This window comes from Battus philenor, unplaced genomic scaffold, assembly GCF_028537555.1.
Source record: "Battus philenor isolate CCGP_79_NKW_IND1 unplaced genomic scaffold, ilBatPhil1.0.hap1 SCAF_9, whole genome shotgun sequence".
Classification (NCBI taxonomy): Eukaryota; Metazoa; Arthropoda; class Insecta; order Lepidoptera; family Papilionidae; genus Battus; species Battus philenor.
The window spans coordinates 11563520-11579488 of record NW_027181759.1 but is presented as its reverse complement, the minus strand read 5'-3'; the positions used below and the strand labels follow the sequence as shown (position 1 = coordinate 11579488).

The window sequence follows — 15969 nt, the reverse complement described above, 5'->3', positions numbered from 1 at the left end:
AAACTTTTCTCAATTTATATTTACGTTATGTTTTACGTTAGTTTTGACTTAAATCTGCATTTGGGTACCCAGAAGTACACCGACGGACACTTGGTCGACAGACTGTTGCATAAATATTGTACTAAAGCAATTCATAACGCACTGACCACATTCGTTAAACTGCTCTTAAGTTCAATCAGAACATTACAATCAATCTTTGATATGTTCTAAATATTTCTGAATATTCTAATTAAATAATTTTTTTATGATGATGATACGAAAATTAGAAAAAAATAATTTCATTGAAATGTTTATGAATAACAATTTAATTTGAATAACGTTCGTTAAATGTTGCTATTTCTAAATAGTTATGGGAGAAAAAAAATTGTAATCTATTTTATATTCTAGACTCCACATTACGCGTTGATAGTTCTTTATATTATCTATACTTAACAGTTTTGTTAAAATACGTAGGAAATTTTTATACTTGAAATGTTGAAAATTGAATGTCATAAATATTAAGCATTTATAAAATTGTTAAACATTTCGTATAACGTTTATCAGTTTTATTATAATAACAGCATATTTATATAATTACTATACTATAAATATGCACTCCGCATATAATTAATTTGTACTACAAAATATGTTAGGAATACATCTTTGTTTTATTGTGACTAGAAACATTTAGCACTGCATTCTTTATTATTAACTGTTAACACGCACGAAAATTAAAATGCGGCTATAGGCGATGGTGAATACTTAAGTTTTTAAAAACTACTCATATTTTGTGAAACTTAACTAGTAAAATTTATCTATATGATTATAAACTTTAACCAAATAAGATTAAATACTATTGAAATGCATGGTTTAGGTTTATAATATTGGTCAATTTTGCAACATAAATACAGACCATAAATATTTAGCTTTATAATTTTAACACCTATTTTACTAAATTTAATATGCTTTTTTTAATATTTTATCTGTTCTGTAGGTTACCCAAGTCTTCGAGATTTGTTTCAAAATCTTTTATTGCACTGCATAGGCACAAAAATCATGCGCTCCAGTACATTCTACGCTGGGTCTATGTGTCGAGTCCCATATTCCTGGGCCGCAGCGTTGGCACATGCCCGCCAAGGTGCATGGAATTCGAATCAGTTGTCTGAATTGATGAAGGAGGCCTCGTGCCTTGCGAAGTATCAGACGTCCGTCCATGTACATTGCTGCAGAAGTAAATTAAATATAATTAAATGCTTCTTAACTTTGTAAAGGTACCGTTCTTACTGTTACAAGAAGATTATAGATAACTTAGAATATTTAACAAACCATTAGACATTTGAACAAAAAAGAAATTTTTTATGGTGTTTTTTTTATAATTTAGATATTTATTAAAATTTTGTCACTATTGAAAAATCTATATTTTGGTATAATTATTAAATTTAGGATATTATTTTCGCGGGGAGATATTCTGTGACTTAATATTTATTAACTGCATGGGGGTTAGGTGGTAAGAAAAATAAAATTTCAGGTGAAGGTTTTTAAATGGCCTTTTTTTGGTTGTCGTATTATTATTTGTAATATATATTCTATTTCGCATTTTAACTTTAATAGAAATAAACCTTGTGTTGATATATCACATAAACAATATAGTTAAATATACTTAGTGTACAGAGTTTAAACAGCTTACCGAGTGAACTAAAGTGTAACAGCATTTCATCTGTGTTTAGGTCCTGCGCTATGACGTCATCTGCGTACACAGCTATTATGGCCAGGCAGAGGAACAAGTGGAAATAATCGGTCTGGTAGTTTGCCCAGCACGCCTCCCACATGCGAAGAGCTACCGCTTCCGTAAACTCGCGCTTAAAGCATCTGAAGTTTTATGAAAATATTTCTTACAAAATTTCTAGATAGTTGATAATAGCAATTGCAAAGTGATTATCGAAACATGCAAAACATATCATTATTACAACTTGATTTAATCAAATTTCTTTTTGCCTGTACTTGAAAATGCACAACTAAGCAATGATAACAAGGTAAGGATGTGTTTACATAAAAGCAAAACGTCAGTCAAACTCTGCTGTTTGAAGCGTAGACGCCTACTTATGTCGCTTATTCCTGTTAACCCCACTACAAAGTGATTTTATTAATGTTTTTTTTTTACAATTGATTGAATTTAATATGAAGAAAGAGTTTAATATCAGATTGTATACTTAATATAAAAAACGCACAAATTTACTGTGAGTCAGAAAATGACGAATTTTTGAGTACTTGTAAAAAATTTACTTCGCTCTAATAAAAAGTTAAGCTATACGCATCTTTAACTTAACAAATAAGTATTAACAAACAATAGTCTTATCTGGCTTAAGGCCCAAGTGAAAGCACATCCTTACAAAAATACGGTTAAAAAGGCTCTGTTCTATTCAGCGAACAGAGTACGACACAAATACTTAACTTATGTACACAAATGGTAATCTACGATATAAATAACTGTTTCTAATTCTTTTATTTTTTGATAATTCTGCTAGTCTTCGTAATACACCAAAATCCAGAGGATAATAATAATTGAAAATAACTTTCTTAGCATGTTATCGATAATCATGAAGTACAATAGCATTGTTAAAAGTTAAGTAAGTGTAAACTGGAAGACTGGGAATTGATGAAACCGTAATAATGAGAACGTTTATTACTTACAACAATATCCATCGGTGACAGAACAACAATTCCATTGCGTCGACATGCTTTTCGAGGTGCTTGTAAAAATGCGGCAACATTATTCTTATAAGCTCTCGCAGATAACTCTGTAAATATTGTGTTTTGATCTTCACAATGAACCAATTCAATGAACAAAATAAGGTAGAGAACGTCTTCTCTTCTCGTCTTCCCTCCAATCTTATTAGAAATCTACATGGTGAGACCTATGTCCACCACTTACATCCTACGGGTGAAATGATGATATTGACGGGATGAAGTTTGGAAGAGAAAATATAGCATAACTTTTTGTAATAGCAAACTTGCTATAGTAATAAATAACACTAACAAATATGCGTATAAAATAAATAAATGCTTAGTAAGAGCGAAATTATATTTATTGTTTTTATCCAATTTATTCATATTAATATTCACATAAGATTATTTATAGTGACCATTTATATACGATGTGAGAAGAGTGCCAGAAGTTTCCATTTTGATAGAAACTAGAATTAGATTGAGCTTCACTTTATTGACATCCTTCAACTTAAAACTACGAGATTTCCAAACAGATCCTGATCTAAGAGACCTTACAACAAACTCAGACGGGTTTTCTGTGTTACAACATTTAATCTGATTTCACTACTATGATTTCATTGTTGTTAAGAAGTACAAACAGAGGTTGCCGCAACAAAAATTAAAGTTTTACAGTTAACTTACAAGGTTGTTGTCCATGTCGTTATCGGTTGGCGTGCATACGAAGATAGCGCGCTGCATGAGCCCCACAAAACACCAGAACGCCTCCGCTTCGCACTTAATTTCGCACAGCACGGGTGCGAGGAGGTCACTCATACCCTGCGTGTACCTAAATTAACAACAAGAAAGCTTGCCAACGATTCACTAAAATATAATGGATTGTAAGAAACAAAAGCAGAACATTTATTACCGTTTAAATTATCAGACAATTTTATTGTCAATCAACAATCTGGAATAAATTGGTATCTACAAACACATAAATACTTACAGATTGTAAACAATAATTTATTTTTATATGTAGTAATCTGAATTTGAAAAACTCCTTTTCCTACCATACTTAGTTTTGCCATAAATATTGTTACAAAGCAAAATATTTTTATAATACGTAACATTTAGCACTATCACTATTTGTTAGTTTAATACATTAATATATAACCGGGTAAACTTTGAACCTAATGGAAGTCAAACACACCTGCTTAAGTATAAAAGTTAAGTTCACGAAGTGAATGCATACATTAACTTACCCGAGCACTGGATTGTAAACAGCGTAATTCAACAAAATATTCTTCATTATTTCAATATTATAATTATTTTCGCCTGCAAAGAATGGATTTCCTCTGTCTGTTCTGACAACATCTTTTTCTATAACACACTGCACTGTCTTCCAAAATACCGCATGCTGTTCTGGGGTCATTTTCTCTAATCTCCTTCGAGTTACTTCTTCATATTCTCTTGTCCGTATCTGAAGTATTATTTCTCGTTCTTCATTTGTAGAACTATATGGATAACAGTGGAGAAGGAAAGGCCACACTTCGCGCCTTAATTCTTTGTCTAGACCTCCGAAGAACACGCATTTTCTCAAAAAGAGATCGTCTTCAATGACTCCTTTGCTATTCATAATCTTGCCGTAGAATAGTTCTGGTGTTATCTTTGGTACCTTTTCTTCTTCGGGATGTTGTTCTGATTTTTGTACCTCTGGACGGCATACCATGAAGTGACGGTAGGGTAAATTAGGTTCTTCAGATCCTGAAACATTATCGACATTACGCAATCACGCCTGATGTCTGCTATTAGTCAGAAGTTCCAGTAGAATCATTATTAAAAACAAGAACAACTGTCATGATCATAATTTCAGCCGCGAAACATCCATTGATGGATACTAACCTACCAGAAATTTCCATTAAAATAGCAATTGGCAGCGGCCTGTATACAATTTCTTCAGACTACCTCGATACGATCGTTTGTACACCTTGTGGGCACATGTTCAGCACTGCGCTTGCTGGTGCGTGGTCTCCATTCTAGAACCTTAAGGACCCAGGCCATTTGTTCTCCTACTACAGTTACAACCTGTACTATTTACTCAATAATATATTTCGATTTAAGAGCATAATGGATACTAAAAGTACGCGGCAAAAAATTTTGCCTCAAGGTATTAGGAAAAATTATAGTTGCTGAAAGATTATTTTTTTTCTCAAAAACTTGCTACTTAGTGTGCCATATTGTAACAGACATATATAACTTAATACATATTGGTAATCGTATTATTTACTTGTATATCATCAATATTAAATATCAGAATCAAAAGTAGAGCATCTACAAACTGAAGGTTCTTGAAGATTTATTATATTTTAAAATTACAAAATATAACTCTAAGAGTAAGATGATGTTGAATAGGCCACTTCAATTTAGAACATGTCTTTTTTAAAAAAGAGACTCCATTTTTAAACTCTTCAGCAGATGAAATTCTTAGGTAAGTGGTTCTACAAACATTTTATTTTTTTCTATTCTAAAAAAAAGTAGAAATGTTTTCGACTGTCATGACTTTTATGTTACGATTATTTGTAAGTTCTTTTTTGCATTAAATTTATAAAAATACCTACTGCATTAATAGTGGACATAATTTATGAAATGCTATCAGTAGCTTATCGTGGTATGAAATATAAATGAATAAATGTCATTCGTTAATATATCAAGCTTTTGTTTAACATACAAAAATAAATACATACATGTTCATATATTCAAATACCAGAACGTTAATTGCATTCTTCTTGACACTTTATTACGCAAGAAAGCATTGATTGCTTTCAATTTTAATTATAAAAACAATTATGTACTTAATAACATAATTAATTAATATCTTTTTTATTGTTAATTGTCGTCATTTCAGCCTATAGATGCCCACTGTAAGGCATAGGCCTTCCCCAAAAATACTTAAGGGGGATATATCATAATCGCCACGCTTGTCAGGCGGGTTGGCGATCATAGTGTGGTATTATGGTGGAGGATGCTGTTGCGATGTTTTGTAGAGGATGCGGAATAAGTTCTCGGGAAACTTGTATGTGAGCAGTGGCAATACTTTTTAATTACTGCACAAAAAGTTCGAATTGTATAAGATCCGGTAAATATCACGGGTATCGAACCCGCGACCTACTATCGCAAGGCTCAGTCCTCTAGCGATGGGCTATTACTGCTTATCAATAATAATTTTAGTTATTTTTATTGTTATGTAAATATTAACTGATAATTTGTTATGAGACAGTAAATAAAATAAAACTTAAAAAAAAAACTTTTTTATCATAAATTGCATTCATTTTAACTGGTTTAGTGTATATAGGTATATAACGAGTTTTTATCTTTCTAGTGTTAATTTTGTACTCTTCGCAAAGCAGTCTTGGCACTACAATGTTAGATTTGTTTTGAAAATCCTGAGTTGAAAATGATTCAATAAATGATTTCAATTGTAGCAACATAACTTGTACGTTAATTTAAGTGAAGCACTCTAAATTAGGGGGACCAACGGCTTAGATGAAGGTCGCTAAATGCGGGCAGCGCAAGGTCGGTCATTGTAGCGACCTTCGGAGAGGTCTATCTACCTTGCAGTGAGCGCCTATCGCCTAACATAATGATGACTCTGAACATTATCTAATAATAATATTTTATGCACATAGTTATGAATTATTTAAGCCATTTAATGGTACACGTAATTTTTTTAATTAACTATCCAAGTAATACGGTATTTGCAATTATTGAACCATATAAACTTATCTTTTTATTTGGTGCACACATTCACACAGATTATACGCTGTAGATATTATTTTACAATTAGCTTAATTAAAAAAAAAATTACCTTACCTAACCTTTACATTAATCATTCTATACATTATAACTAAATAACACATCTACATAGCTATGCTATTTATGTTAAATAAATCTATCTATTTATTTTATAGCACAAAAAAAGCTTTTTTTGTATTTACCTGGTGTCAGTTTGATATTGTGCAATAGTGAATGCCACCGGTGCAGAACTTGAGCGAGATGGTCCAGTCCTCCGTGGTGGAAATGTAAGATCTTGTACTGAGATTCGCGTGACGCCACCACCAGTTGTCCACAAGTACAGCTATCGTCGTTAAAGAACAGCCGAAGAGAACGCATCTGACTTAGGTCCACTGAAAACCTGTGTAAATGTTAAGCTTTAAAATATAAATCCGCTTTGTTTTCCACAGTAATCAAGTTATAGTCTGAAACTAAACTGATTGACTTTTTTTCAACTTTAGAGCTACTGAAACGTGGTCCCGTGCATTAGGAACGCGTGGTACAGTAGTTTTTTTGCTCTGTATTTTAGTAAAGCGAGGTGAAGTGGAGGCTGAGAAAAAAAAATGACTGCAAGCTAACCGAACGGTGCGGTTGATACACCCCCTTCCGGCTTACCACGCGCATACGTAAGGCGCGGTATAGCGGTTTCGGTAGCACTACTATAAAATGATTTATAGATTTGAAATCTTTGAAGAGGTAAATGTATTATATTGTTATGTAAACATTTGTCAACAAAAAGTTTTAAAGCGTAAAAAAACACCTATTTACAACCATCCTGTACTTGATTGTGTCATGATGTCATTATGTTATTCATTATTTCTCCAACCATTAGTTTTTGGATATGGTATACCACACATTAATTGACAGCAAACATTCGCCTCTTGAAAAGTTTTTACCTATAACCAATCACCTGTTTAACCATACTATCCCGTTTTTATTTTTTTTTTATAATTGCTTTATTTTTTAGTTACAGGAGAAAAGATAATGACAATAGTTTCACAAAGTATTAAAATAAAAAATACTTTAAAGCTCTATGAAAAACAAATTCGTCGAGTGAATTATTTATTATATATTTTTAAAACCAATAGAAAAAGAAGTTGTAACTAAAAATATTGGTAGAAGTGCAAGTGAACAGAGCAAAATAAATTTACGATTTGAAGAGAAATTTGGAGCAAAATTTTAAAATTGCTATAAAAAAGTTGGCAGACTGCAACACTGTGATGGAGGCTTAACGAGATACTTCAAAACTGACAGTGGACGCAAGCTTGGCAAAAATAATCCGAATTAAGGAAAAGAGTTTTTTTTCAACGTTTTCATAAATAAAACCGTGAAAGAATTTCAGCAAATTTTCGATTGTTTTTTATAAAAGTACTCTAAAAGTCTGGAATAACAGATTAAATTTATGACTACACTGGCCACTTCGTCCTATGTCTCCGTTATGAAACATGACAGTTCTCTTTAGAATCCTAATTCGAATTTTAACTTGAATTCGGTAGCTGTCATATTATCGCACGAATTTAAATAATGTTTTCTGAATTCTGAAAAACGCGAGTTGTTCATAACTTAATAACGTTATTTTATGCCTGGCCAAGAAGAAAAAATAAATCTTACGGCCACTTCTAAACGTGTACGTACACAATATTGTTGACTTTGTTAAAGATAAAAATAGAGAAATAAAAGAATATAACGAAGCGGTATCCAAGAAACGGTAAAAGAAGACAATAACCTACGAAGACATAACTTGAATAGGCAGATGTAAATGCGGATTGTTGAGATGACGCCAGGACTATAGAAGAGTAACTTAGGACCAGTTATAGCGAAAATTGTCTCTGCCAAAAACACGCCGAAATGAGAAATAATTTGTAGTTTTGTGTATGAAAGAAGAAAATTGTAATATTTTATTGTGGATATAAAAGTCTGTAAAAATAAATACAAACAATTTCAATAAACGAAGGTATTTAATTACTTTTAAGAGATAAAACTAAAGAAATATTTAGTAACGACCGCAAACCACAAATCAGATCGTTTTTATCATAAGATTCATATAATAAGGGTTATCTAATTAAGTCGATATTGTTTAACATATTTTGATATTGATATTGGCAGTACGATGTACATGGTTTTATTACATTTTCGCCTACATGAAACAGTTATTCCCAGCTACGTCTTAATATAAAGGCGTCGTGGTTCTTTAACATTACAATTATTAAATGCATAAATAATGAAAATCAAGCTTTATTGTTGTCATTTAATTATTATTGCTTAAACATTTTCTTTTTATGTATATATTATAATGGTATTATAATGGTAAACATATCAAATCGTCTTTAAATTTTAACATGCATCAATAGCTATTTTACTCCTAAACGTCTATTTAATTTTTGATTAACAAATTTCAAACTAGCAAAAATTCCAATTACGTTTTCAATGTAAGTTATAAGACATTCAAAGCGGTCTTATTATTTAATATTGTAGGTACAGATTCCGTATAATTGTACTTTAATAAATAGAGAAGAAATTTGGACTACAATGCCAGCTGTAATTAAATTCCAGAACTTCAGGAATCCTTGGGTATTGGAGAAGCGAAGGAGCACGCTGAATATTTATAAGCGCATTCGTGTCATTGTCAAAGGAATTAAAAATAACCGAACAAGTAAAACGTTTTTCTACTTTAGTAGGTACTAAAAAGAAAACCCTTCAAACTTGTTAGCTAACACCGTAGCGTTACGTGATAAAGTTTTCAGATAAGGAAACTTTTAAATCCATTTGCGTAAAAAAAATGTCGCCCTTGTGGCGACAGTATTCATTTTCATTGTGGTTATTTATGTTGTGTTTTTAAATCTCCGAAACTAATTAAATAAATGTCAAATCTAGTAATGACACCAACTTTTTAATGTATGTTCTTACAAAACCGGTTAGTTGGATCGTAAACTAAAAATTAATTAAGTTTAATAATTTCAGAGAATTAAAAATAAGCGAATAATAACTATAACATATCGAAAGTATGTAATACATTATAGTTTATTATACAAAAAAGACAATATATTAGAAATTGTTAACATATACGGATTTACAATGAACTGGATGCTAAAAGATTACAAAGAGCTCTCCGAGAACATCTAATCGTACGCAAATTTTCAAGGAAAAAATAAGTGTCCAATTTGAAAATAAATATTTAAATTGTTCTGTTTAACTATTTTAGCTACACATTAAGTAAGGGTAAGCGACTATTATTGTTCTAAGTATCACGCGAACAGTGTTTCGTGGATTATAGTCAACTAGTGCAAGGAACGAGAAAGAAGCCAGGTTTATTATAATCATCATGTTAGTCGATAGATGCACAATGCAAGGCATCAGCCTCGCCCAAAGGTAGTCACGATGATCGGTCTCGCACTGCCCGTATCTAACGTCTTCCCACAACTTTCACCATGTTGTCGGTCTACCAAATGATTAATGATCCACAATTTTTGTGACAGATTATACATACTCCATTCCACACAAGGATATTGGAATAGTTACCATTTTCTAGCAGTGGTAGCCCAGCGGGAATGACTGACACTTGCAATTGTAGGTCGCGAGTTCGAATTAATTATAAAGGATTGCCACTGCTCAGAAAAAGAAGTTTCCAGTGGATGAGCAGCAGCGTCCTCTGAGTATACCACACTGATCGCTAACCCGTCTTCCAAGAGTATCGATTAAGACTTATCCCTCCATAGATATCTTTATTGGAGGCCTATACCTTGCAGCGAGCCCCTATGGGTTAAAACAACGATAACCTTTTTTAAATGGCGAAAAGGGCCTGTTGACAATTGGCTGACATCCAAAAATATTCTTAGTGAAGAAACACTATTAAAACCAGAAATATTGGCATTATTTTACGCATTGTAGCCTATGAAATTTATATCGTCGATTAGAGATATCAGCTAAGCATAGAGTTACTATTTTGCAACTGCCTTTTTACCAATGCAACCAAAACCTCATTAAATTGTTCTTGGTTCAAGTGAAGGCATATAGGAATGGGGTAAAACAAAATCCAATCTAATACAATGTGAAGCCTTTTGAAGAAAGGCTTCAAGTGACCTCGCAATAGCGGAAAGACAATTTATACCATGAAATTGTTAGTTTAATCATCATTAATAAGTTCATGGGACCTATATAGTCGATATTACAGATGGATTTATTACACAAGTATGTATATGTAAGTGTATGCTGGTAAATCTATATAAATAGGCATTATACACGTCTCTTTGCTGACTTACAATTCTTACATAGTAATTTAAATAACTTCAACATACACATCTAACTCACGCAATGTATTTTCGAAATTAAAAAGAAACTTCAAAAAATATTCTTCTCATTACATATAAAATTTATCGTGGTTATTATAGCGTTTTACATCTTATAAAAAAAATAATTGATGTTATTAACGTCAATTTCTAACAGTGTCACATCACTATTTGACAACCCATGAAATGTCAATTTTGCCTCTTGAATTTAAAAAATGAACTGTAGCTACTTGCTAAACAACAAGGAAAATATGTATTAATTAACGACAATATACTCCTACTCCTGTCTTAAAGCTCTGCTAGCACTTCAATATGCTGGCAACTATTCTATATAACAGCTATTTAACGGTATTTGCTGACAAAGCAATAAGCTAATTAGTTTAACTGTAAGAATAAAAAAAAGATAGAATCGTGATATTTTATTACGTATTGTAAATGTAGCTTTTTCTGTATATTTTAAAACCAGCGCTGATATAAAAAAAATTCGCAGCTATTCACGATCGCACGAAGCGCACAAATATTTTCAGCGCTTGCAATTTTACGCTCATTATAACCCTCTCTGTGCACCCACAAAAGCACCCATTCAGGTCATCTTTTAGATACTCCATCGTTGAGAGAAATTCTCGCTTAGTATATATGCCTATGAATTTTTTTTACGCCAATGATACGGCAAATAAAATAAAGCTTAGCTCGAGTTGAACATAGGTTAGTTTCTCAGAATATAATAAGTCATCGGCAAATTAAAAAAAAAGTTAATTCAGATACTGTAAACTATTAAAAAGAAAAATATTTAAATTTTTGTGAATAAAGTATTGAGATTTTAAAGATTTTTAATAATTTTTTACATAGCATACAAATAAACAAAAGAGATATTATTTATGTTTAAATATAACAAATATGACATAAATGGTAAATATACTTAAATGATTAATGTAACTAATATAATAATAATATATCAGTATTTATTTAAATTATTTCTGCTTCGGCAAAGATTGTATTAGAAACAAACAAGGTATATAGTTTTTGCAATGATTTGATAGTATCAACAAATAGCTTAAAAAATTCCAATACATTTGTTCATCGTTGTGGTCAATAATTTAATAACGAGATAGTTATGCTTGGCGGATGATTGGTTAACCGGTGTTTCTTCCTATACCGCCAATAAACATTTGTGTTAGTGATAAGATGAAATATACCAACGTTTTTTTTTTTTATTTAGTAAAATGGCTCTCTAGATGTTTTAGTTTTGAAATATTCATTAATTTAAGTAAAGTCGTCTATATATATAAAAAGGATATTCCTTTGTCACGCCGTATGGAATTGTAGACTTTTTGACCGATTTGACAATTCAAATTTTTTTTAAATTTTCCTAAAAATATGTATAGAATATACTAATTGTATTCAAAAATTCTTTTAAAGTTACTTAAAAGTTTCTATAATACTAACAATTTAAAACTTCTCGCGTTTGTCATTGGCTTTAAAGTTTTGGCCTTTGTCAATAAACTTACAAAAAATTTATGTTTTCGGTAAACAATTGCATAGGTTAGTATTTATTGATGTGATATTTATTTCTATGTTACATTAATTTTTTTTTATTGGGCGACAGTGCGTCAGGCCAATGACCCCTCGCGGAAAAAATAGACATATCGGGAGAGCTGTACTAAAATTAAAGTGTTCGAAATTCAAATAATTATATTCCGATAAAAAATTTCGATTTAACCTAATCAAGGTCAAAATAATTTTAATATGGGCCTAAAATATTGTTTATCATTTTAATATGCAGAATAAAAAAATTTAAAATATGTAAAAAATTGTAACAGGTACTTTAACGGCTTCTTGGCAGGTATTAGACCAGATCTTTCGAAAATAATGATGATGATAAATATTATTTAGTAGTTCCTTCAGGGTATTTTTATTACAAAGTTTGTTTCTTATTTAAAGTAGGCAATACTACTTATAGGCATATAATTCAATAGTAGCAAGCCTTCGATTCGACTCTTGTTACTACCCTCGATGATAGTCATACCATTAATCTATGAAACGCTTTGAAATTCTTTTCTTTAGACTAACAAAATGTTTTCTTCTATTAACATCAAAATCGTTGCTAAAGCTTCTTCTTCCGCTTCATCTCCCAGCACACTTTTCCAATCAAAATGCTCCACGCTTTTCTATAAATAGCCAATCTATCATCTCTTGAAAGCCATTGCTTCTAGTCATGCAGTCCATAGGAAAAAATCTGTCTAAACGATTTAAGACATTAACTACCACCCAATTTAGTGGAATATATAACGTATATATCTATCGAAATCACTGAACTGCACATTGGGTATTTGCGCGGTGAGATGAAAGGAAGTATCGGCCACTCAGTTTGCCGTCAATGCCTTACTGCATTTTCCTAAGGCGAGGTACAACGGTTTCGGTGGCTCTAGAAAACTCCGTGCCAAGGCTCTCTAAGAAGCCTAGTTACTATAAAGTGGTGTGTGCTCAGCGCCTTCAGCGCTCTTCTACCAAACTTTCGTGAATGCTGTAAATGTCATCAAACTGTATATATCCGTGACGAATAAAAAACTACATATAAACAAAATGTTCAGACTTGATCTAACATGCGTCGCAGCATTTTACGGTTAGTATAAGATTCGATAATCAAGAATGTTACTAAAATCAAAGGCTTCAATAGAATTATTTTAAATATAAAATTTACTAAAAATATTTACTGCGTTCGAAATTCAAACATTACACTCGAAACGTTAATTATATCGCCGAGCGTACATTAAAACTGGGTCACTGGTGTCCTTAATATGTCCTATAAAATACTCCCACCACACAATGTTATTCTACAATTGGTGAAAACCTTTTTTAAAACTCTTCAAACACTCCTTCATTATATAAAAAGTGATTGTTTTAATATAACTTTAAATGAAAATAAACAAAATTACCTCCATTTAATTTAAAAGTGCTATAAAAAAATGATTAGCATAACCAAAATTAAAATACTCGTTATTATTAGCGTATAACAATGACATTTGACCTTTGTTCCATTGCCGATAGTAGTTTATGTAATCGTAAAGTAAATAAGATTTTTTTCTTCCTAAATCCTATTACTGTTCAACTTCCTTTTATATGGAATTTCATCAATAAAGTTCTCATTTATTGTTAAGTATTATATTAATGGTCTTACCTTCGACATTTCATAGGAGCTCGACGTTGTGGAACAGGAGAACTATGAACACTATCGGGAAAAACCAAATTGTGTTTCAGAGCAAGAAATTCAGGCGTACTCATCCAGTTGGGATTCCCCTCGTCGCATGAGCTCAGTGATAGCGACCTGATGAACCTGTCGCTCGACAGGGAGTCCGGGGTCAAGTCGATATTCTCCACGTTCGGATTAGCAATTGTTATGTTAACAGACGTCATTGATTGCGATCGTGTATGGCGTTCGAAATCAAATATTTGATCTTTTGACTCGTCTTTCGACAAACGGGTGAAATCTTTTTGTGTGTCTGTAGATTTCACAGTTGGCCTCGAGCTGGACGATAACTCCTCCTGCGTGGTGTCGTTATGTGTGAACCTAGTATCAGTCGATTTAATACTCTGTTTATCAAAATTTGAATTAATACTTGTAGTTTCCGAAGAGTCCGAAAATGCATGCTCGTTATTCGCATCAATTTTAGCCTTTTTCATATTAATTTTCGGACATGGAATATCTTTTGGATTTGTTGGCTTTTTGATTGTGAAGCCTAGTTCGTCACTCGGACTACTCTCCACGGCAGACGGACATTTTTTTAGCGTGGAATTAGGTATCCAGTTGAGGAAGAGTGTAGGCCGTTTGGCATTGTTGTGCTGATCGGTGAAAACTTTTGTAGTCACTGTTAGGTAGCCCGGATGGTGGACAATATCCAGCTCGTGTCGCGCAATCGTCGGCGGATGGACACACACATTATTCTTACAAAACAATATTTCATTATCTACGTAATCGGGGGGATCTTCGTTATCATCAAACTCCAGGCCGAGAAAATAACTGGACGCTCTCTTAATAAGGTCCGGTAGCGGCATTTCTATCACATCTTATTGATGCTTAGCAATGCATTTGACACTAAATATCTGACTTGACGTTATCAGACGCGACTAGTTCGTTTGAGCAGCGCTGTGTGTGCACTAAGACTGCGCACATAAACACCTACACAGCTTGATAACGCGGTATTGATCCGGGACACGAGCGCCGGCACTTACGTGAATGTCGGCCGAGTGACACAACTGTACCTTGTACACTATGACAGATTATCGATGTAAATAAAGTTGACTCGCTGTATACATTGTGAAAAATGTAAACAAATGCTCAACTGTAATGTAAAACTACTTATTTCACAATACAAATATGATTAATGAATATTGACCTTAGAAAACACGTATTTGTAGAAATACATATACGTATAAGAAAAGATATTTTGACTAAAAAAACATAATATAAGTCAAATGTATTATTGGTAACTTAGTTTTAAATTAATTAGGCAGAAAAAGAATTCAGAGAAAATATAATAGAAAAAACCATACACCTGCCATTACACCCAAAATTATTAAAACGCTGTTCATCCATCATACTAATTTTTTGTTTATAGAGTTCAACTAAGATTTTAAATAGTAAGGAAGTCTTAGAAACTTTCAAGGTACAAACGTACTCTTTTTTGGAACTACATTAAATTTTGACTTTTACGTCTTATAAGTTAAGGTTAAAATTATTATGACGTCTATCTATAACTATATTCTTTCAATGCTGTTGTTTTTTTCTGCTTTTACAGTTTTTTGAACCCAAAACTCATCTATCCGCAAACTTTTTACAGGCAAGGTGATTCTCTCACAGTTTCATATATTTAAATTGTGCAGTTATTTCATATGCATCAAATTTAAGGTTTGATTTTGATTAGTAACATGTTTAAATAATAAAAAAGAGATAAACAAAAAGTCTATGAAATCTACCATTTTCCATCGTCAAAAATTTAAATTAAGAGTTGTCAATTGTTTTCATTAAAGTAAAATTAAAAATATATATATCAAAATTTCATAGTATGTACAATTATTAATTGACAAAACACATTTATTTATCTAAACCGACAAAACGATGAGTAATGGAACGTTAGTGTAATTTTTTGCATGAAAATCCGCACGGTGG

The 15969-nt window shown here is 32.0% G+C and overlaps 1 protein-coding gene across 1 annotated transcript; it reads right to left on the bottom strand.

The window, feature by feature from the left end:
* Window positions 1-953: 953 nt before the first annotated feature.
* Window positions 954-14933, bottom strand: TBC1D16 (TBC1 domain family member 16). Its single transcript, XM_068775825.1, has 7 exons — window positions 13981-14933; window positions 6681-6877; window positions 3948-4449; window positions 3388-3532; window positions 2671-2777; window positions 1667-1848; window positions 954-1202 (listed from the first exon to the last, which is right to left on the bottom strand). Exons 1-7 carry the CDS (start codon window positions 14853-14855, stop codon window positions 1009-1011), a joined length of 2202 nt encoding a protein of 733 aa, XP_068631926.1. The 5' UTR covers window positions 14856-14933; the 3' UTR covers window positions 954-1008.
* Between the last annotated feature and the right edge of the window lie 1036 nt (window positions 14934-15969).